Below are 22,484 nucleotides of genomic sequence, written 5' to 3' on the forward strand. Positions count from 1 at the left end.
ACTGGCCAGGGTTGCGATGCTGGTAAAGCGGAGGAGCCAAGGGATCTGCAAAGTGAGCAGGGCAGGCATTTTGTTCCAGATCAGAGCAAAGTCCAGACACCCCGAGGTCTTGGCGACAACTGGCCTGGGGGCTGTGCAGAACGCCAGCCTGGGGACCCGGGGCGCAGCTGTGTTCCGTTCTGCTACAGGTTTCGGGTGAGTACCCTCGGATGTGACCCGGCCTCCCCCGCACCACGCAGGTCACAGGGCTGGAAAGACTGAGTTCTCGGGCGGAAAGAGTGAGCGCTGCCGCCCGCGCCCCGCCCCCGTCTCCTTGGAAACGGCGGCCCGCGGCCACGCCCCCCGGCCCCGCAGCGCTCAGGGCTGGCCAAGGTCGCCGCCGCTTCGGCCTCCCGGTTCCTCTCGGCCGCCGCCTTCCCTTCTCGCTGTCCTCTTCGGCCCCAGGCCACCTCCTGCAGCCGCGCTCCAGCACCGGGCACCCGCGTCCGCGCCGGACAGTCCCCGCGCTCTTCCCGGGTCCACCCCTCGGCCGTGCTGATTGGGCAGGCGGGGTCTCCGCCCGGCGGAAAGTTTTCGGTGCCTGGAGGAAGTTGAACCTTGGAAACTCCGAGCAAGCGACTCCGGTGGTGGCGTCGGGGGACTCGAGGTCATGGAGGAGCCCCCGGTGCGAGAGGAGGAGGAAGGGGACGGAGAGGTGGATGAAGCCGGGCCCGAGGGCGCCCTGGGCAAGAGCCCCTTCCAGCTGACCACCGAGGACGTGTACGACATCTCCTACGTGGTGGGCCGCGAGCTGATGGCCTTGGGCAGCGACCCTCGGGTGACCCAGCTGCAGTTCAAGATTGTCCGCGTGCTAGAGATGCTGGAGGCGCTGGTGAATAAGGGCAGCCTGGCCGCGGAGGAGCTGAGGATGGAGAGGGACAACCTCAGGCAGGAGGTGGAGGGGCTGCGGAGACGGGGCCCGCCTGCCCAAGGGGAGGTGAGTGGGGGAGGCGCCCACCCGAGGGAGGTCTTTGGCCTTTGTTGGAGGAGCCGCTCAAAACAGTTCTCTTCGAATTTCCAATCCTCAGATTGGACAGTTGACATTCATTGAGTACTTACTTGGTGCCGGGCTGTGGAGTGTGTTCTAAGTCAGCCTCCATCATTTCTGACCTTGACTTAGATCAGCTAAAAGCTTAGCATATGTGGCTGGGGAAGTGGTTCCGTGGTAGAGCGCTTGCCTGAAGCTTTAGGGTACATGCCAGTCTCGCACACTGAGTTGCCCTTAAAACAGATGACCAGATCCCAGCCCCAGAGTCCCTAACTCAGCAAGTCCGAAATGGGACCTGAGAATCTGGATTTCTAACCAGTTTTCCTGTAACGCTGATGCACCACACTTTGAGAGACTGGACTTGAGTAAGAGATACATTTGAACTAAATAGAAATTACTGCATATGACAACAAACCACAAACACAAGAAGATTCAGAGCAGCTTTAGTAATAGTGATCCTGTCAAAATGGAAAGAACTCTATTGCAACAGATAGGTTGTTTACATTGTGCTGTGGTCCTACAGTGGAATACTATACAACAATGAAAGAGAACTGAGTAGTGATACAACAGTTTAGATAAAACTCCCAGATGTCACTTTGAGAAAAAGGAACTAGGAGGCTGGGGTTGTGGCTCAGTGGTAGAGCACTTGCTTAGCTGTGTGAGGCACTAGGTTCGATCCTCAGCATCACTAATAAATAAATAAATAAATAAAATAAAGGTATTGTGTCCATTTAAAACCAAAAAAGAAAGATAGCAATTATGCGCAAAAAAGAACCTACTGTAGGGCTGGGGATGTGGCTCAAGTGGTAGCGTGCTTGCCTAGCATGCATGAGTCACTGGGTTCGATTCTCAGCACCACGTAAAAATAAAGATATTGTGTCCACCTAAAACTAAAAATAAATATTAAAAAAGAACCTATGTAGATTTGTATAAAATTCAAGAACAAGCATAAGAACCTTTAGTTATAGGAGGCAGAATGAGGGAAGGTGGGCAGAAAGGAAACTGATAACTATACATTTCCTGTCTTTTATTTTTTATTTTTAGTTGTTGATGGACCTTTATTTTTATTTTTATTTTTTAAAATTTATTTTATTTTATTTTTTGAGAATTTTAATATTTTATTTCTTAGTTTTCGGCAGACACAACATCTTTGTTTGTATGTGGTGCTGAGGATCGAACCCGAGCCACACGCATGCCAGACGGGCGCGCTACCACTTGAGCCACATCCCCAGCCCGGACCTTTATTTTTATTTGTTTCTGTGCAGTGCTGAGAATTGGACCCGATGCCTCACACATGCAAGGCAAATGCTTTACCCACATTTCCTGTCTTCATCGGGATATGGATATACAGGTGTATACATAGGTTAAAAATCACCTATCTAAAGTCAAGATGAGTGAATATTACTGTGTTATACTTTAGTTTTACCAAATGCTGTTTTTACATCATTGTCCTTTCTTGTTTTCTTCCCCCATGCTGGGGATGGAACTTAGAGCCTGGAGCATGCTGGGTAAGGTGCAGGAATTCACTGCTGATGACACCCCAGCCCTCAATCTCTAGTATTGATGAAGCAAAAATTTCAAGAAACAATTAACCCAAACTTGCCCTTACTCTACATGGTGTACAGGCTTTTTCTTTCCTGTTCTATTTTTATTTTTATTTTTTATTTATATATTTATTTGGTACCAGGGATGGAACCCAGGGGTGCTTAACCACTGAGCCACATCCCCAGCCCTTTGAGTCAGGGTTTCACTAAGTTGCTTAGGGCTTTGCTAAATAGCTGAGACTGGTTTTGAACTTGCCATCCTCCTGCCTAGGCCTCCCTAGCCTCTGGGATGACAGGCATGTACCACTGTGCCTGGTCTCCTATTCTACTTTTATAGTTAAAAATTGGGTCAGAAAAAAAAAAATTGGGTCAGAGTTGTGGCTCTGTGGTAGAGTGCTTGCCCAGCATGTGTGAGGCACTGGGTTCGATCCTCAGCACCATGTAAAGATAAATAAATTAATTAAAGGTATTGTGTCTATCTATATCTATCTATCTATCTATCTATAATAGTTTATATATAATAGTATATATATATATATATATATATATATCAATCATACCCCCAGCCCTCAGTCTCCAGTATTGTGTGTGTGTACACACACACACACACACATATGTATATATTATCCAGGGCTTCCCACTTGCTAAGGACCTACACTACCACTGAGCTACAGACGCAGCCCCAGCCCCTCCCTGTTTTATTTCACTTATTCCTAAGTCACAGTGACCATGGAATTGTAGTTGAGGTTCTACTTAGCGACTATTATGTGAGATGACTCAGGGTCTTATGCAGTTGTCTGTCTGTGGAGAGTCAAGAGAAGTTCATTGACCTGCCCAGGACCCTCATTCACTGCTGTTGGCAATTGATCTCCACACACAGGATATGGAGGAAGTCTTGGCCCGGAACCTGTGGTCTGCAGGGGGCTGGGTGACTTCTCACTTGGGACAAAGTGCAAAAGCGTCATCAGGCAGCAGATGAGAAGGCACATTTTTTTTTCTTTTTTTTCCCAGTACACAGTCTATTTTTTCTTTCTTTCTTTTTTTTTTTTTTATACTGGGGATAGAACCCAAGGATTTTTTTTTTTTTTTCCTGTGGTGCTGGGAATTGAACCCAGGGCCTAGTACATGAAAGGCAAATGCTCTACCAACTAAGCGATATCCCCAACCCATTTTTTTTAAAACATATTTTTAGTTGTAGATGGACACAATACCTTTATTTTATTTGTTTATATGTGGTGCTGAGAATCGAACCCAGGGCCTCGCATGTGTGAGGAAAGTGCTCTACCACTGAGCCACAAGGATTCTTAACCATTAAGCTACGTCCCAGCCGATTTTACTTTTTGAGACAGTGTCTCACTAAATTGATGAGTCTGGAACTTCAGACCATCCTGCCTCAGTCTCTGGAGGCCCTGGGATTATAAGTGTGAGCACCCCACCAAACTCCAAACCTCCATGTTAAGAATGGGGATAGCCTGGGTTCAATCCCCAGTACTGGTGTGGGGGGGGGAGAAAAATCAGGGGTAGGGAGCCAGCTACACAGGAATTCTGAGGCAGGAGGATTTAAAATTAGAGGCCAGCGTGGGCAGTTGAGCCAGACCTTTCTCAATAAAAAATAAAAAGCGGTGGGGATGTAGCTCAGTGGTAAAGCACCCCTATGTTAAATTCTCAGTATCAAACAAAGAAAAAGAAGAGTGTGGGGTGGGTTGTGGTTCAGCTGTAGAGCACGTACCTGGCACGTGGGAGGCCCTGGGTTCCATCCCCAGCACAATAAGTTAAAAAATGAACTCAGAAGGTGGTAGCCTTGAAAAGCCACTCTTCCTCACCCATTCAATTCCTCTCCTGCAGATAAATGATCAATTTTGGGGTATCTAAAGATACTTTTTTTTTTTTGTACTGGGAATTGAACCCAGGGGTTCTTTTGTTTTGCTGAGCTATATCCCCAGTCCTTTTTATTTTTGAGATGGGGTCTCTCTAGATTGCCAAGGTTGGCCTCTATCCTGTGATCCGCCTTCTTCAGACTTCCAAATCACTGGGATTACAGGCCTGTGACACTGCCACAAGCCTTCCCGAGACTTATGCAAACAAAAGCAAATATGACTGTATTTTTCGTTTTTTAAACGCAAATGTTATTGTAATCTACACACTGTTTGGCCTCTTGCTCATTTTCACTTAACACAGCTTGAAAGTTGTACTAAATCAGAATATAAAGAGCTTCTTTGTTTTTTTAATAGCTTTTGAAAAATTCCATTGTACAGTGTTATCAATTGTCCCTCTGAGAGTTCTATACTTGGTGTTCCGGAGTCACCGAGGGGACTATGCTCTGTTTCAAAAAGAATATGAACTTGCCTGGGAACAAAAAATTATTTTCATTTCACCAACCTCCAGAGAAAACGTGTATCATCTTCCTCAATTAGGAGTGTTACCCAGTAAATGAGCAATATTAGGAACATCACCAGTAGAATGCACATGTGTTTTCCTATCACATTATAGTATGTATCTTAGAACATTTTGCTCAATATTTTCTTAAACCTGTGACTAGATCATGTTATTTAGTGAAGAAGGAGCTTTATAAATTATAAAGTTCATATATATATATATATATATATATATATATATATATATATATATATTTAAATTTATTTATTTTAGTGGGGGGAATAACTGAAGGGTTGAATCTGAGGAGTTGAATCAAGAGCACTTAAACACCGAGCCACATCCCCAGCCCTTTTTGTTATTTTGAGACAGGGGTCTCACTAAGTTGCTTAGAGTCTTGCTAAGTTGCTGAGGCTGGCCTTGAACTTGGGATCCTCCTGCCTCAGCCTCCTGAGCTGCTAGGATTATAGGCATGAGCCATTGTACCCACCTTGCCTTGCAATATTTTGATAGCTGTATGTCATTTTAGTTGATATCCTTATGACATCTTCCTCCCTACTACTGGGGATCGAATCCAGGGGCACTCTACCCCTGACCCACACCCTCAGCACTTTTTATTTTGTTTTGAGACAGGGAATTGCTAAATTGCCAGGCTGGCTTGAATTTGTGATTCTTCTCACTCAGATTACAGGAGTGAGCCACCCCATCTGGTTTACCCACCATTCTGCCATTTTTATTTATATTAAAACATTGTTCTGTAGGATCAAACATAGGGTCCACATGGTCTTTATCAAGCTGCCAAAATGGATCACAAAATGTTAATCTCCATTTTAACCAGTCTGCTATCGACAGACATTTCTGCCAGGTGCAGTGATACATGCTTGTAATTCCAGGTACTCAGGAGGCTGAGTCAGGATGATTGCAAGTTTAAGGCTAGCCTGGGCAATTTAGTGAGAACCTGTCTCAAATAAAAAAGGGCTGGGGATGTAGCTCAGTGGTAGTGAAAGTGGCTATCGTGTCTGAGGCTCTGGGTTCAATTCCCAGTACTGTAATTAAAATAAAATAAGGCTTTTTTTTTTTTTTTCTTTTGTGGCACTGGGAATTGAATGCAGAGCCTCAGTTATGCACTGTGAGCACACTACTACTGAGCTGATCCCTAGCCCTTTTTTATTTTATTGTTATTTTGAAACAGCGTCTCACTAAGTTGCTGAAGGTCTCCCTAAGGTGTCTGAGGTTGGCCTCAAATTTATAATCCTCCTGCCTCAGCCTCCCAAGTCTCTAGGAATAAAGGCATGAGCCACCACACCCCACATCCAGGTTGGTCTTAAAATCCTGGGCTCAAGTGATCCTCTGGCTTCAGCCTCCAGAGCAACTGAAACTACAGGTACATGCCGATCACCTATACTTATTTCAACTTTAGTATGAAAATATTTTAAACCTAAGGAAGAATTTCCAGGGAAGTATAATGAACACCTGTATCTTTGGTCTGAATTCAGGTATTATCTTCAGGTGTTTTGTATGAGTGAATAATTTTTATTTTTTGCTTAGCCATTTGTGAATTAGTTGTAGAAATTATGATCCTTTATCCCTCAGTACTTCATTGTGTATCTCCTAAGACATACTGTTACTTGACAAAGGAAATGGTCATGTGCCGAGAAAAGAGGTGGTAGAATGCTGAGCTCATGTAGTGTCCTTGTTAAAAAATCAGCAGCATAATGTTCTTGATAGCATTTTTAAAAAATACTTTATTAGTTGTTGTTGGACCTTTATTTATTTATATGTGGTGCTGAGAATCAAACCCAGTGCCTCACACATGCTAGGCAAGTGCTCTACCACTGAGCCCCAGCCCCAGCCCCTCTTTTTCTGATGCAGGATCCTGTCCAGGAGGTGGGGGTGTGACTCTGTGGTAGAGTGTTTGCCTGGCATGTGTCAGACCCTGAGTTCAACCCCCAACACTGCAAGAAAGAGAGAAAGAAAAAGCACAGTCTGGCCCAGGGCCCCACAGCCTTAGCTCTGAGTAGCTCTTCAGCCTTCCTTAGAGTTCCTGACCTTGACTTCTCCCTCCCCTCCCCTCCCCTCCCCTCCCCTCTCCTCCCCTCCCCTCCCCTCTTTCTTTTTTGTAGTTGCAGATGGACAGAATACCTTTATTTTATTTATTTTTATGTGGTGCTGAGGATTGAACCCAGTGCCTCACACAGGCCAGGCAAGCGCTCTGCCACTGAGCCCCAGCCTCCACCCTGACCTTGACATTTCTGAAGACGGTGCAGGACGTGCCTCCATCTGGACTGGTTCTGATGTTTCCTGGGATGAGCACTTGGCAGAGAAGCTGCTGAAGTGTCAGCCTCTCCTGAACCAGCTCTTACCAAGATGGTGGCAGGAAGATGTTCCCACTGTGATACCTTCTACTTTAAGTCACTGTCATGCTGCTGTAAAGTACAGGTGTCCCTTTTTCCCATTAGCTACTTTATTAATGAGTCAATTTTAATTTCTTAATTGTTAATTTTTAACTTTTTAGTACTAACAATGGAATCGATGAGTGCTTTACCCCTGAGCTGCCTCCCCGGTCCTTTTTATTATTCATTCATTTATATATTTATTTGGTAGTGCTGGGGGTTGAACCCCGGGCACTGTACCACTGAGCTACATCCCCAGCCCTTTTGCTTTTACTTTGAGACAGGGTCTGGCTAAGTTGCAGAGGCTGACCTCAAACTTGCTATCCTCCTGGTTCAGTCTCCTGAGTCACTGAGCTAATAGGCACGCACCACATGACACCCAACAACCCTTTTTATTTCTTTTTTTGAAATATGGTTTTGCTCAGTTGCTCAGTCTGGCCTTCAACTTGCAATCCTCTTGCCTTAGCCTCCCAAGTAGCTGGAATTAAAGGAATGCACCACCCACTATGCCTGGCTTATTTTTGCATTTTATTTGTTTACTTATTTGGTGCTGAGGATTGAACCCAAGGCCTTGCCCATGCTAAATACCCACTTTATGGCTGAGCTACACCCCCAGCCCCAATTCTGGTATTTTATTTTATTTTATTTTTTAACAATATTTTTTAGGTGTTGATGGACCTTTATTTTATTCACTTATTTATATGTGGTGCTGAGAATCGAACCCAGGGCCTCACACATGCTAGGGAAGCATTCTACCACTGAGCCACAACTCCAGCCCCAATTCTGGTATTTTATTTTATTTTTTTTTTTTATTTATTTTTTTTTTAAATATTTATTTATTTATTTTTAGTTCTCGGCAGACACAACATCTTTGTTGGTATGTGGTGCTGAGTATCGAACCCGGGCCGCACGCATGCCAGGCGAGCGCGCTACCGCTTGAGCCACATCCCCAGCCAATTCTGGTATTTTAAATATGAGTGCCTATTAAGACAGAGTCGCTGGGGCTGGCCTTGAACTTTCGATCCTCCTGAGCAACAGGGATTACTTACAAGTGTGCACCACCATGCCTGGCCAAACTGGGTCACTCTGATCCGTCTGCATCCCTTACATAAGGAAATATTCCTCACTCAGTTTGTATTTTGTCTGTTCCAGTCCTGGAGTCAGCCCTTCCAGGAATCCTGGATCTTTTCTTGGAGAGCAGGACTTAGAATTTTGGCTTCTTTCCCATCTGCCAACAGGCGCCATCTCAGCTCCTGGGGCTCCTGGGAGCCACAGGACAGAGCCTGCCTTTCCGGGAGGAGCATCCATGGCCATGAGGAAGACCATTAAAGTAGCATCCTTTCTTACAGGTGAACCTGGGACCGGACAAAATGGTGGTTGACTTGACGGATCCCAACCGGCCGCGCTTCACCCTGCAGGAGCTGCGGGATGTGCTGCAGGAGCGCAACAAGCTCAAGTCCCAGCTGATAGTGGTGCAGGAAGAGCTGCAGGGCTACAAGAGGTGGGCTTGCTGCCGTGCAGGCTACCCCTGCCCAGCCAGGCCTGCCTGAGGTCCTTGCTGGCCACAGAATTGTTTCATGTTCACTCAGCAAATCTAATGAAGACCTACTATGTGCAGGGCCCTGTTCTGGGCAAGGAGAAAGTGAAAGTCCTTGCTAATCTAGTAGAGGGGACAGGTCATCAGTCAGGAAGCCCAGGATTGGGGCTCGGGCTCAGGGATGGAGCACTTGTCTGTCATGCTGTTTGGTCCCAGAATGATCCCTGGTAACGTGCACACACACACACACACACACACAAAAGAATGTGAAGCAAGTTATCACAGGCAGTAAAATGGGAGTGGGGGGCTCTTTCTTCAGTTAGATAGTCAGAGAGGCCACTCTCAGGTGAGTGACCAGAGTCAGCCATGTAAATATCAGGCAGGACAAATAGGAGCAGGAAGTACAAAGTCCCTGAGGTAGGAACCAGCTTGGCAATTTAATGGGGCCCACATGGCAAAGCCCAGAATGCACAAGGAGGATGGTAGGAAGGAGGCCTTGGAGCTCATCAGCCGAAGGGAGGAGTTGAATTTTGTTAGTATAATGAGAAAGTTTCGATCAAAGAAATGACAAGTTCTGATTTACTAGTTTGAAAGATCAATGTGATGATTTTGACAACTGAGTCACTTGGTTATATAAGAGAATTTCCATATTCTTTGGAAATACACCCTGGTATTGAGGAGTAAAGGGATAAGATGTCTCCAGTTTAACTCTGGATGGTTCAGAAGGACGAGGGACTGTTGGAAATCTGGGTGAAGGGAAATCTGGGTGAAGGGCCTGTGGTAAGTCCTTGTCCACATCTTATACCTTTTCTTCAAGTTTGAATTGAAGTTTAGAAGAACATTAGAGCAGTACTGTGGAGAGCGGCCCCAGGACAGTGGGAGGAGGCCGTTGCCACAGAGGTCTGCACTTCAGTGGTGCTGCCCTGGCGAGCGCAGGTTCAGAGTCGTTGGTATCTGCCTCAAGTCCTGCAGCCAGGGGTAGTCAGAGTAGGAGGTGACCTCCAATGCTCTGACACCACAACCTGTGCATGCCTCCTTTGGACCCAGAACACTTGGAATTAAGGACGTGCCCCGATCAAAAACAAAAATAAAAAGCTGGGTGTGCTGGTGCATGTCTGTAATCCTACCTACCATGGAGGCTGAAGCAGGAGGATCACAGGGGTAAGGCCAGCCTGGCAACTTAGTGAGACCAACTTGAAATAGAATAAAAAGGGCTGGGGGTGAAGCTCAGCTGCAGAGCCCCCAGGGTCCCGTCCCCAGTACGACACCCACACATAGCCCTTGTGATATTATTATTTCTGTGTTTCTGTGTGTGCTGGGGAGAGAGTGCAGCACTTTGCACAAACTACGGGCTTTACCACTAACCCACACCCCATTTTAAAGATGTTTTTAATCATCTTTTAAAAAACAGGAAGTGGGGCTTGGTGGCACACACCTATAATCCCAGCAGCTCAGGAGGCTGAGGAAGGCTGAGAAGCATGAGTTCAAAGTCAGTTGCAGCAATTTAGTGAGGTCCTAAGTAACTCAGGGAGACCTGTTTCTAAATAAAATACAAAATAGGGTTGGGGATGTGGCTGGCTCAGTGGTCAAGTGCCCCAAGTTCAATACCCAGCACACCCCCCCATAAATAAATAAATAAACAGGAAGGTAGGCATGGTGGTACACACCTGTAATCCTTGTAATTCAAGAGTCTAGGGCAGGAGGATCACAAGTTCAAGGCCAGCCTCAGAAACTTTTGAGACCCTGTCTCAAAATTTAAAATTAGCCTTGTGTGGTGGCACATGCCTGGAATCTCCGCGGCTCAGGAAGTTGAAACAGGAAGATCGGAAGTTCAAAGCCAACCTCAGCAACTTAGCGAGGCCCTAAGCAACACGGTGAGACCCTGTCTCTAAATAAATTTTTTTTTTTTTTAAAGAGAGAGTGGGAGAGAGAGAGAGAGAGAATTTTTTAATATTTATTTTTTAGTTCTCGGCGGACACAACATCTTTGTTTGTATGTGGTGCTGAGGATCGAACCCGGGCAGCACGCATGCCAGGCAAGTGCGCTACCGCTTGAGCCACATCCCCAGCCCTCTAAATAAAAATTAAAAAGGGCTGGGGATGTAGCTCAGTGGTAAAATCTCCTGGATTCAATTCCCAATACCAAAATAAAGAGAAAAAACATCAGCCAAAGGGCTGGGGTATGGCTCAGGGGTAGAGCGCTTGCCTCACGTGCACAAGGACCCACCCCACAGTAAAAAGAGCAAAAGAGCAGCAGTAAAGTTGAATTCTAAGAAGCAAAAGCCAAAAGAAATGAGTTCTGCCAACAGGAATTTATTGTGTTCTTCTGCCGAGGCTGGACCTTGTTAATGGAAAGGGCTGTCTTTTTTTTTCTTTTCTTTTTTTTTTTTGGAACCGGGGATTGATCTCAGGCACTCGACCACTGAGCCACATCCTAAGCCCTATTTTGTATTTTATTTAGAGACAGGCTCTCACTGAGTTGCTTAGCACCTTGCCATTGCTTAGGCTGGCTTTGAACTTATGATTCCCCTCTCAACCTCCCGATTTTCTTTCTTTCTTTCTTTTTTTTTTTGGTACTGGGGATTGAATGCAAAGATGCTCTACTACTGAGCTGCATCCCTAGTTGTTTTTACTTTATTTTTATTTTTTGGTACCGGGGATTGAACTCAGGGGCAGTTAACCACTTAGCCCCTTTCATTTTTTAATTTTAAGACAGAGTTTCGCTGAGTTGCTGACAGCCTTGCTAAGTTGCTGAGGCTGGCTTTGAACTCATGATCCTTCTGCCTCAGCCCCCTGAGCTGCTGTGATTACAGGTGTGCACCATGGCACCTGCTTTTACTTTTATTTTGAGTCAGGGTCTGGCTAAATTGCTGAGGCTGACCTCCAACTTTCAGTCCTCCTGTCTCAGCCTTGAGAGTTACTGGAATTACAGCTGTGTGCCACCATATCCAGTGGAAAGAGCTGCCTTCGTCTCAATTAAACAGTTCAGACACAGGTAGTTAAAAAGAGAAGCTGCCAAGCTGACAGGGCTAGGAGCAGCTTGTTAGTGAACAAAGTGATATCCTTTATTTTCAGGTTTAAATTCCCAGAGAACAAGAAACATGCAGTCACACACAGAAACAGGATTCTGCTTAGTCACTAGTGATATAATTTCCAGAGAAAACATAATGCCAACTGAGATGTTCTCTTAGCAACTGCATCAATTTGCATGTCCAAACTTACAGTGTAATGACAATAATTTGTGATTAAAGCGAAATCTGGTAGATTGTTTCCAAAGATGGCCACATTGGTATTTCCCATCCTGCATGCCTTTAGCGATGAAACTCAGGAAGAAGTGGAGTCTGTTCAGGTGTGGAGGTGCACACCTCTGATCCCAACAATGCAGGAGCAGGAGGCTGAGGCAGGAAGATTGAAGGTTTGAGGCCAACCTCGGCAACTTAGTTAGACCATGTCTTAAAATAAAATTTTAAAAAGGGCTGGGGATGGAGCTCAGTGGTAGAGTATGCTGGGGACACTGGGTTCAATCCCCTATACGACACACACACAGAAGTGGAGTCTGTATTCCCTCTCCTTGAATCTGGGCTGGCCCTGTGACTTGCTGTGACCAGTGGAATAGGGCAAAAAGGATGCCGTCTGGCACCTTATGTTGGGGCTTCTGTTTTTGCCTGCTTGGAGTGCTGTCTTCAGACCACCATGTGGTCTGAGGATGCCCGGGGTAGTCACAGGGAAAGGACCAGGTTGCCCAACGATACCCACTGTGCCCAGCCCTTGGACACAGCCAAGTGACATCACCAGACTAGATTAGCAGAGAACCACCATGCTAATCAGCAGAGGTAGGGCCAGAGAGTCTGTAAATCATTATTTGATGTAACTGCATTTTATTCATGTCACGATAGATGAAAAGAAAAAGGGATTTTTTTTTTTCTTTAAGTACTGGGAATAGAATCTATAGGCACTCTACCCCTTCCTGAGCTACATACATCCCCAGACCTTTTAATTTTGTGACAGGTTCTCACTAAGTTGCCCTGAATGGCCTCAAACTTGGGATCCTCTTGCCTCAGCTTCCCCAAGTAGTTGGAGTTGCAGGCATGTGCAACCCCATCCATCTGAAAAAGGGCATTTTATTTATTTTTATTTGTTTGCTTTTGGCACTAGGGATTGAACCCAGAGCCTTGTGCATGTTAAGCACATGCTCTATCAATGAACTGCACCCCTAGCCCAAAAGGGAGTTTTTAGATGATGCCTACTATGAAATAATCCTAACATTAAAATAAATAAAATAAAAATAATAACATTAAACAATAAGAACTCACCTATTCAAAACCCTTTCATAAAGAAGTAGGGAGGATGACTCCTGCCCTGTGACTCACACTGAAAGAGATGTGTCAGTCACCTCCAGCTGCTATAACAAAATATCACCAACTGCTGGGCTTTCACCACAGAAATTTCTTTTCTCGCAGTCCTAGAGGGTAGAAGTGCAGGGTCATGGTGCCAGCATGGTCAATTTCTGGTAAGGACTGAACTGGTAGACAGCTGCCTTCACAGGAGTCCTCACATGGCCAGGGAGACAGAGCACAAAGACACTAATCCAGCCAGGCAGGATACACACCCCTGTAATCCCAGCTACATAGGAGACTGAGGCAGGAGAATGGCAAGTTTGAGGCTAGCCTCAGCAATTTAGCAAAGCCCTTCTCAGAATAAAACATTTAAAGCTCTGGGGATGTAGCTCAGTATAAAGCACCCCTGGGTTCAGTAACCCCCACCCAAAATAAAGACATTAATCCATCATGTGGGCCCCACCCTTGGGACCTCATTTACACCTAATTATCTCCCAGAGGCTTCATTGGCAATTACCACCAAGAAGGACTAGGACTTCCAGGTAGGAATTTTTCAGGGACAAGGTGTGGTGTAGCATCAGGCACCCCTCAGAACGCCACATGGATGCCGTGCGTTGTGCAGTTCACAAGCTGACACGTGTCATCATGAACAACCTTCTTTAGGTCACAACTCACAGGAACCCAGTTTAAACTAGCATCAAGACAAAAGGGAACTTTCTTGGGTCATATAATTAAGGGGGGTCCTGGAATAGGTCCAGGAATTAAAATTGCAGCCAAGGGCTGCTCCTTCCTTCTCCTCTTGGCTTGTTCAGAGGGACTTCTGTGAATTTCAGGAAACGTGGCTTCTGGCAAAAATCCCAGTTGGACGAGTGAGAGAGAATGGCCTTCTTCCCCCTTGTGTGCCAGATGTCCAGGGAAATGCTCCGCCTGTCTTTGAGCCAGACTTCTCCTGGCCTCAGTGTCTTACTGATTAATCAGTAGCTGTTTAGCTTTTATCACCATCTTACTTACTCTGTGTGTGTGTGTGTGTGTGTATACACACACATACATTTTTTCTTTTTGGTGGGATGTACCAGGGATTGAACCCAGGGGTGCTTAACCACTGAGCTATATCCCAGCCCTTTTTAAAATTTTTATTTTGAGACAGTCTTGCAAAGTTGCATAGGACCCCACTAAGTTGCTGAGGCTGGCCTTGAACTTACAATCTTCCTGTCTCAACTGTTGTGTGTGTGTGTGTGTGTGTGTGTGTGTGTGGTACTGGGGATTGACCAAGGGTCTCAAAGCTAGGCAAGTGCAGTACCATTGAGCTACATACCCTAGGCCCTATTCTATATTTTTAGTTTACGTATTTCTTCATTTATTGACTGTTTTCTTCTTCCTTCCCCAGTGAAATACAAATGGCATGAGAGCTGATACTTTGTCTGTTTTGTCTAGATCATACCATTCTCCTTGCTGTATGTAGGGGCTTGGTTCCATGACCCCTGTGTATACCAAAATCTTCAGATACTCTAGTCCCTTAAATGGTTCACTATTTGCTTATGCCCTCCTCACATCCTCCTGTGCACTTTAAGTCAACTCTACATGACTGACAATACCTAATGCAATCTAAGTGCTAGGTAAATAGTTTTTATACTGTATTATTTAGGGAATAATGACAAGAAAAAATCTGTATGAGTTCATTATTATTTTATATTTTGCCAGAAATTGAACCCAGTACCTCACACTTAATAAGCCTGCAGCCTACCACTGAGCTACATTCCTTAGAGTTGATTACTTTTTTCAGTACTGGGGATTGAACTTTTTTTTTTTTTTTTAAGAGAGAGAATTTTTAATATTTATTTTTTAGTTTTTTGGTGGACACAACATCTCTGTTTGTATGTGGTGCTGAGGATCTAACCTGGGCCTTACGCATGCCAGGCGAGCGTACCCCAACCCTAACCCTACCCCAACCCTAAGCCACATCCCTAGCCCCGGGGATTGAACTTTTGACCTTGTACTAGGTAGGGAAGTGCTCTACTACTGAACTGCATCCCCAGTCCCTTCTCCCCCTTTATGAGTTGGACTCTCTGTATGTTGCTAAGGCTGGTCTTGAACTTATGATTTTCCCATCTGGGCCTCCCTAGTAGTTAGAATTACAACCATGTGCCACTATACCTGACAGATGCAATTTTTTAAAAGATATATTTTTGATCCATGATTAGTTAAATCCACTCATGTAGAACCTGGGAATATAGAAGTACAGTTGTATTTATAATGTCCTGGCACAGTAGATGAGTTTATAAATATTTGTTGTATTAATTAATGAACGCATACCAGACAGCATATACTTTCTCATTTAATCCCCCAATCCTATGAGGTAGGTACTGTTATCTTCATTTTATAGGTTGGGAAAACATGGCATAAGTTAGATAATTTATACATGATCACGTTCCTAGAAAGTACAGAAGCTTGAAATACTAGCCAATGCCATTAGATAAGAGAAAGAAATAAGAGTCATCAACACTGGAAAGGTGGAGAGAAGATTCTCAGTATTTCAATCAAAATATCTCTGATTCAATTACTTTCAACCCTAATATTACTAATATAGGAATAATTATTAAGACCTTTCACTTTCAAGCTGCAGAGATAAAAAATAAAAAACAATCTATTTATTTGTCCCCCTTTCCTCAGTGGCCTGATTGCACCAAGAGAAGGCCCAGGGGGAAGAAGAAGAAACGATACTGTGGTTACCAGAGCCTGCAATGCCAACAGTGACAAGGAGGAGAAGACAATCATGAAGAAGCTGTAAGTCAACTTGCTATCCCTGTTATGACTAAATGGTGGCTCAGGAAAGTCTTGGGGGCAAGGGAAGATTGGTCAGCTGCCAGGGCTGGGAGTTCCTCCTACTGGTGGTAGTGCTGTATCTGACAGGAAAACTCAGTGTGAGGACATCGTAAGTCTGAGCACTGAACATACACCCATCAGTACTGGGAAAGTGGAGAGGAGACTTGGTATGTGAATCAGAATCTCTCTGTCTCTTGTACTTTCAACCATAATATTATTAATATAATTATAAAATTATTTGCAGCTTCACTTTCCATGGTTTCAATTAACCGTTGTCTATCACAGTCCAAAAAATATTAAATGGAAAATTCCAGAAATAAACAATTCATGAGATTTATTTATTTCTACAGTGCTGGGGGTTAAGTCCAGGGCCTTGAGCATGCTAGATAAGTGCTCCACTACTGAGCTGAGAATCGAACCCACTACTTCACACATGCTAGGCAAGTGCTCTACCACTGAGCCCCAGCCCCAGCTCTTGAGTTTTACTTTGAGTGTTGTTCTGAGCCATGTGATGACATGCAGCACCTCCTACTTCCTGATCTTGGAAGTGCGTCATTCGTTTTTCCAGAGTATCCATGCTGTGTGTACACTATGCCTGTTAGTCACGTGGTAGCTGTCTTGGGCATCAGATTGACGATTTCTGAATCATAGTGTCACAAGGTCTTTGTTCAGGTGACCCCTATTTTACTCAGTAATGGCTGCAGAGCTTGAGATCCATGATGCTGGCAATTAGGATGTGCCACCGAGAATCTGCAAAGTGCTTCCTTTAAGTGCAAAGTCGAAAGTTTATCACAGTTATGTGTATTTAGAAAAATATAGTATCTATAGGGTTTCGTACCATCTGCAGTCTGGGGTGTCACCGGGGGTCCTGGAACATATCCCCAGCAGATAAAAAGAGACAATTGTGTATTAATTCATGGAATCATCACAACAACCCTATTAGGTAGGCACTATTAATCATTCCCATCTTATAGATGGATAAATAGATATCAAGAGGTAAAGTAATTTACCCAAGTCCAAACAGGTGGGCGACAGTGAGTTGAGATCTGGGCCAGTTCTCCCTCGTGTCTGTGCACCACGGTGGAGCCCCATTTGGCCCTTCTCATGTGAAATTCAGATTCTCAGGAATCAAGTCAGCGGACATGTGCTTCTCGGTGCCAGGTGTTGGGACAGTGAGACGCTTGTCCTCACCCCACACGGAGGCAGACAGCTGTTGTTCTGGCTGCTCTGGGAGGTCTGTCTCCTAGATGGAGACTGAGAAGCAACCTAGACCAGGGTCTCACACTCAATGTCTGTGGGCCCAGTAGTTGGTGCAGAGGAAGAATGGGCATGTGGGGCAGGGCAGGAGCCATTTGTCCCTCAGCTCTGTCTGGCCAAGGGATAACACGCTGTCAGAGGTTCTGATTTCATATGTGTGTGTGTGGGGGGGCACTAGAGATTGATCTCAGGGGTGCTTGACTACTGAGCCACATCCCAGCCCTTTTTGTTTTTATTTAGAGACAGGGTCTCACTGAGTTGCTTAGGGCCTTGCTAAGTTGCTGAGGCTGGCTCTGAACTCAAGATCCTCCTATCTTAGCCTCCTAAGTGGCTGGGATTACAGGCATGTGCCACCGCGCCTGGCGGGAAATATTTTTGAGGGGTCAGAGATTCTGGGTTACTTTCCAGGACCAATTTAGGATTCTTTTGTTTCTTTTTTCTTTTCTTTCTTTCTTTTTTTTTTTGGTGGGCTGGGGGGCTGCTGGGAATTGAACCCAGGGTCACACTGTACTACTCACCTACATTCTCAGCCCTTTTGATTTTTTGTATTGAGACAGGGCCTCCCTAAATTGCCCCAACTGCCCTTAAATTTGCAATCCTCCTGCCTCAGCCTCCTGGGTAACTGGGATTACAAGCGGGAGCCACTGCACCTAGCTTGTATTTTGTTTCTTGAGATGGGGTCTTGTTTTTGTTTTTTTTAAAGAATTTTTAATATTTATTTTTTAGTTCTCGGCGGACACAACATCTTTGTTTGTATGTGGTGCTGAGGATCGAACCCGGGCCGCACGCATGCCAGGCGAGCGCGCTACCGCTTGAGCCACATCCCCAGTCCCCTGAGATGGGGTCTTGTTGACATGGCCCAGGCTGGCCCTGAATTCCTGGGCTGCAGTCTTCCTACTTCAGCCTCCCCAGGAGCTGGGAGGACAGGCAGGTGCCACTGAGCTAGGCTTTTCTTTTCCTTCTTTCTTTCTTTTTTTTTTTTTAACCTCAGGAACAGGGTTGAGTTAATGATCTGCAGTTCCTGCACAAGTCTTCATTGTTAGCACAAAACACTTTCTTATTTATTCCCTTTTCATTCCCATCCCCCACTCCCCTCTACTTCCCAGCCACCCTCCCCCACCAGCCACTGTATGGAATTTATTTATTTATTTATTTTTGAGAGAGAGAGAGAGAGAGAGAAAAAATGATTTTAATATTTATTTTTTAGTTCTCTTAATATTTATTTTTTAGTTCTCGGCGGACACAACATCTTTTTTTGTACATGGTGCTGAGGATCGAACCCGGGCCGAACGCATGCCAGGCAAGCGCTCTACCGCTTGAGCCACATCCCCAGCCCCCACTGTATGGAATTTAATATGTATCATTTTACTTGACTGCATTTCTAACCCATGTTTATTGTTCTGTGCGGATGTGTTTTCAGTAGTAGCTTAAATTTTGTTTCAATGCTTTATTCTGTTTCCCAGTATTTTTTTTAAATAATAATATTTATTTTAAATCTTTTTAAAAATTAATTAATTAATTAACTTTAATTAGGTATATATGACAGCAGAATTCATTTTGATTCATTGAACACAATTGCTGCACAACTTTTCATTTCTCTGGTTGTACATGATGTTGCATTGCACAATATATGTAGTCATACATGTACTTAGGGTCATGATGTCCATCTCATTTCACCATCTTTCCTGCCCCCACCCCATTCCTTCCTCCCCTTTGTCCAATCAAGTTTCCTCCATTTATCCCATACCTCCCCACCCTCATTATGGATCAGTATCCACTTATCAGAGAGAACATTCAGCCTTTGGTTTTTTGGGATTGGCTTATTTCATGCAGCATGGTATTCTCCAACTCTATCCATTTACTGGCAAATCCCATACTTTCATTCTTCTTTAAGGCTGAGTAATATTCCATCGTGTATTTATGCCACAGTTTCTTTATCCACTCATTTATTGAAGGGCATCTAAGTTGTTTCCACAGTTTTGTCACACTCAATTGTGAATTGAGCTGCTATAAACATTGATGTGGCTGCGTTCCTACAATATGATGATGTTAAGTCCTTTGGGCATAAACCAAAGAATGGGATAACTGGGTCAAATGGTGGTTCCATTCCAAGTTTTCTAAGGAATCTCCATCCTGCTTCCCAGATTGGTTGCACCAATTTGTAATCCCACCAGCAATGTATCAGTGTGCTTTTTCCCAACATTTATTGTTGTCTGTATTTTTTTAAAAATATTTATTTTTTAGTTATAGGTGTACACAATATCTTTATTTTATTTTTATGTGGTGCTGAGGATCGAACCCAGTGCCTCATGCATGGTAGGCGAGTGCTCTACCTTAAGCCACAACCCCAGCCCCATTTGTCTATATTTTTTATAACTGCCATTATGACTGATGTGAGATGAAATCTTAAGTTTTGATTTGCATTTCTCTAATTACTAGAGATTACATTTTTTTCATATACTTGTTGATTATATATCTTCTGAGAAGTGTCTGTTCAGCTTTTATTTAAATTTTTCTTTTAGTTGTAGTTGGACACAATACCTTTATTTTATTTATTTGTTTTTATGTGGTGCTGAGGATCGAACCCAGGGCCTTGCATATGCTAGGCAAGCGCTATACTGCTGAGGGTGAGCCCCAACCCCAACCCCTTATTTTAATTTTTATATTTTTTGTACTGGGGATTGAACCCAGGGATGCTTAACCCCACTGACCACATCCCCAGTCCTATTTTTATATATTTTTAGAGGCAGGGTCTTGTCACGTTGCTTAGGGCCTCACTTAATTGCTAGGGCTGGCTTTGAAGTCAAGATCCTCCTGCCTCAGCCTCCTGAGCCGTTGGAATTACAGGTGTACACTACTATGCTGGCTCCTAGCTCTTTTTTTAGTTTTTATTTTGAGATGGGATCTCACTAAATTGCTGAGGCTAGACTCAAATTTGCCATCCTCCTGACTCAGCCTCCTGAGTCTCTGGGATTACAGGCATGTACCATCATGCCTGACTTTCTTTTTTTTTCCCCACTAAACATTTTTTTAAATTATTTTCACTGACCACCCATATGTATGTTCTTTTTAAAAAATTTTTTTTAGATGTTGATGGACCTTTATTTTATTCATTTATTTATATGTGGTGCTGAGAATTGAACCCAGTGCCTAATACATGCTAGGCAAGCGCTCTACCACTGAGCCCCAGCCCCAGCCCCAGCCCCAGCCCATGTTCTTAATTTTAATAATAGAGTTTGTTAACACATCCAAAAATTCTATCATTTCAACAGGTGATTCCTATAAGACATCATTAATAAGATATTTTCCATTCTGTGTTATCTGCTGTTTATTTAATGTACAGCACATTTCAGTTAAGACTCGCTGCATTCTGAGGGCTCGGGGGCCACATGTTGCTGGGGCGGCCGTATTGAACAGCTCAGCCCTGGCAGGTGCATGCTGAGAATCTTCAGCTCTTGAGAACTGAGTCCAGATGATTTTCTTCTTTCTTTCTTTTTTTTTTTTTAATAATAGGTAAAATATTCATAACATAAGATATACCATTCTGACCATTAAGTGTACCACTCCAGGAGTTTACCGCATTAGCACATCTATTAATTACCATTATTACCTCCACGACCTTTTCATCATCCCCAGGTGGAACCCTGTGCATTAAACAATAACTCCCTGTTTTCCTTTCTACCAACTTTTGGTAATTTCTATCCTACTTTCTGTCTTCACACATCTTCCTGTAGGTGAAACCCTACATTTGTACCTTGCGTCCAGTTGATTTCAGTTAGCCTAGTGTCCTCAGGTCCATCCGTGGTATAGCATGTGTCAGAACCTCACTCCTTCCTCAGGCTGAATCATATTTCATTGTATGGATGGACGTATTTTGTTTATTCATTCATCTGTTGATGAGTAAGCGCCGTTTCTAAGATCCTTCCAGATAGCAGTGTGAGGTTCCACCAGTTGCTTCTCACCCCAGCCTAATCCTTCGCACAGTGAGGGGCCCCCAGGTTGCCAGCAAAACCACCCCCATTCCTATGAAATTCAGATTTTCCAGGGAGATGCCTCCATGAGTGAAGCTGTTGGGCTATGAGCTACGCTGGTCAGGGGCCTGCCAAGAATCAGATGTCACACTCAAATAGGCATCACTGAACAAGTGGTGGCCCCACCTGTAATCCCAGTGACTCTAGAGGCTGAGGCCAGAAGATTGCCAAGTTTGAGGCCAGCCTGGGCAACTTAGTGACACCCTGTCTCAAAAGGAAATTTTTAAAAAGGGCTCAGTGGTACAGTGTCCTGAGTTATGTCCCCAGCATACGTACACACACACACACACACACACACACAGGTGGGGAGGTAAAGAGATTCAGCGAAGGGACATTTTGCAGATGTGAGGTAAGCGCAAGGGAACCTTGGGGCGTGGAGAAGCACTGCAGGACTGTTGCCCAGGGGGACTGTGTGACTGCTCAGTCTGAGGGCAGAGGCCGAACAGCTGGAGGATGAGAGGAAATCAAGCAGAGGAACTGCAAAGATGGGGCCTGGTGGGAAACTGAAAACAGATCCCGTGCCTCTCTTCTCCCCTGCCTTTCCTTCCAACTTCTCCAGGTCACTGAGCCCAGCAGAAGCTGGAGGAGGGGAGCCCAGGGCAGCGAGGGAGGGGATGGACCTAGCTGGGGGCACGTTCTTAAGTGGATGAGCAGCACCAAGCGGTCTGGAATGGCCTCTCGAGGCTGCTTTCTCCAAAAGACCACCTGAAACCAAATTTATTCATTTATTTTTGGTACTGGGATGAACCCAGGGGCACTTGACCCCTGAGACACATCCCCTGTCCTTCTGTGTGTTTTATTTAGAGATGGGGTCTCACTGAGTTACTTAGGACCTTGCTAAATTGCTGAGGCTGGCTTTGAACTCGCAATCCTCCTGCCTCAGCCTCCAGAGCTGCTGGGGTTACATGCGTGGCCACTTCAGCCGGCTCGTTCATTTGTTCAGTGCATATTTAAGCTGGGCATGTGTTGTGCTCCTATAGTCCCTGGTCCTTGGAGGCTGAGGTGGGAGGATGACTGGAGCCTGGCAACACAGAGACCCTGTTTGTGGGGGGGAAGAAGAGAGAAAGAAAGAGAAGAAATGACATGGAAGATGGCGGGTGGAGCTCGGTGGTGGAGGCATGTTGAGCATGCTCTAGGGCCTGGGCTCAACCCGGCACTGCAAG

At 44.8% G+C, this 22,484-nt stretch overlaps 1 protein-coding gene across 4 annotated transcripts in view; it reads left to right on the forward strand.

Annotated features, from left to right (window-relative positions):
- The first annotated feature begins 357 nt into the window (after positions 1–357).
- Rilpl2 (Rab interacting lysosomal protein like 2) overlaps positions 358–22,484 on the forward strand; it is a 33,255-nt gene continuing 11,128 nt past the window's right edge. Inside the window, exons 1-4 of one of the 4 annotated variants that reach the window (XM_071616154.1) lie at positions 358–976; positions 8,687–8,838; positions 15,881–15,994; positions 18,521–18,740. In XM_071616154.1, coding sequence (XP_071472255.1) covers positions 650–976; positions 8,687–8,838; positions 15,881–15,994; positions 18,521–18,644 — 717 coding nt within the window. In that variant the 5' untranslated portion in view covers positions 358–649 and the 3' untranslated portion in view covers positions 18,645–18,740. Of the gene's footprint in view, positions 977–8,686; positions 8,839–15,880; positions 15,995–18,016; positions 18,159–18,520; positions 18,741–22,484 lie in introns of those variants that run through there. The other 3 variants (XM_071616151.1, XM_027921369.3, XM_027921370.2) reach the window with 3 other exon arrangements.

Source organism: Marmota flaviventris, chromosome 1 (genome assembly GCF_047511675.1).
Source record: "Marmota flaviventris isolate mMarFla1 chromosome 1, mMarFla1.hap1, whole genome shotgun sequence".
Lineage (NCBI taxonomy): Eukaryota > Metazoa > Chordata > Mammalia > Rodentia > Sciuridae > Marmota > Marmota flaviventris.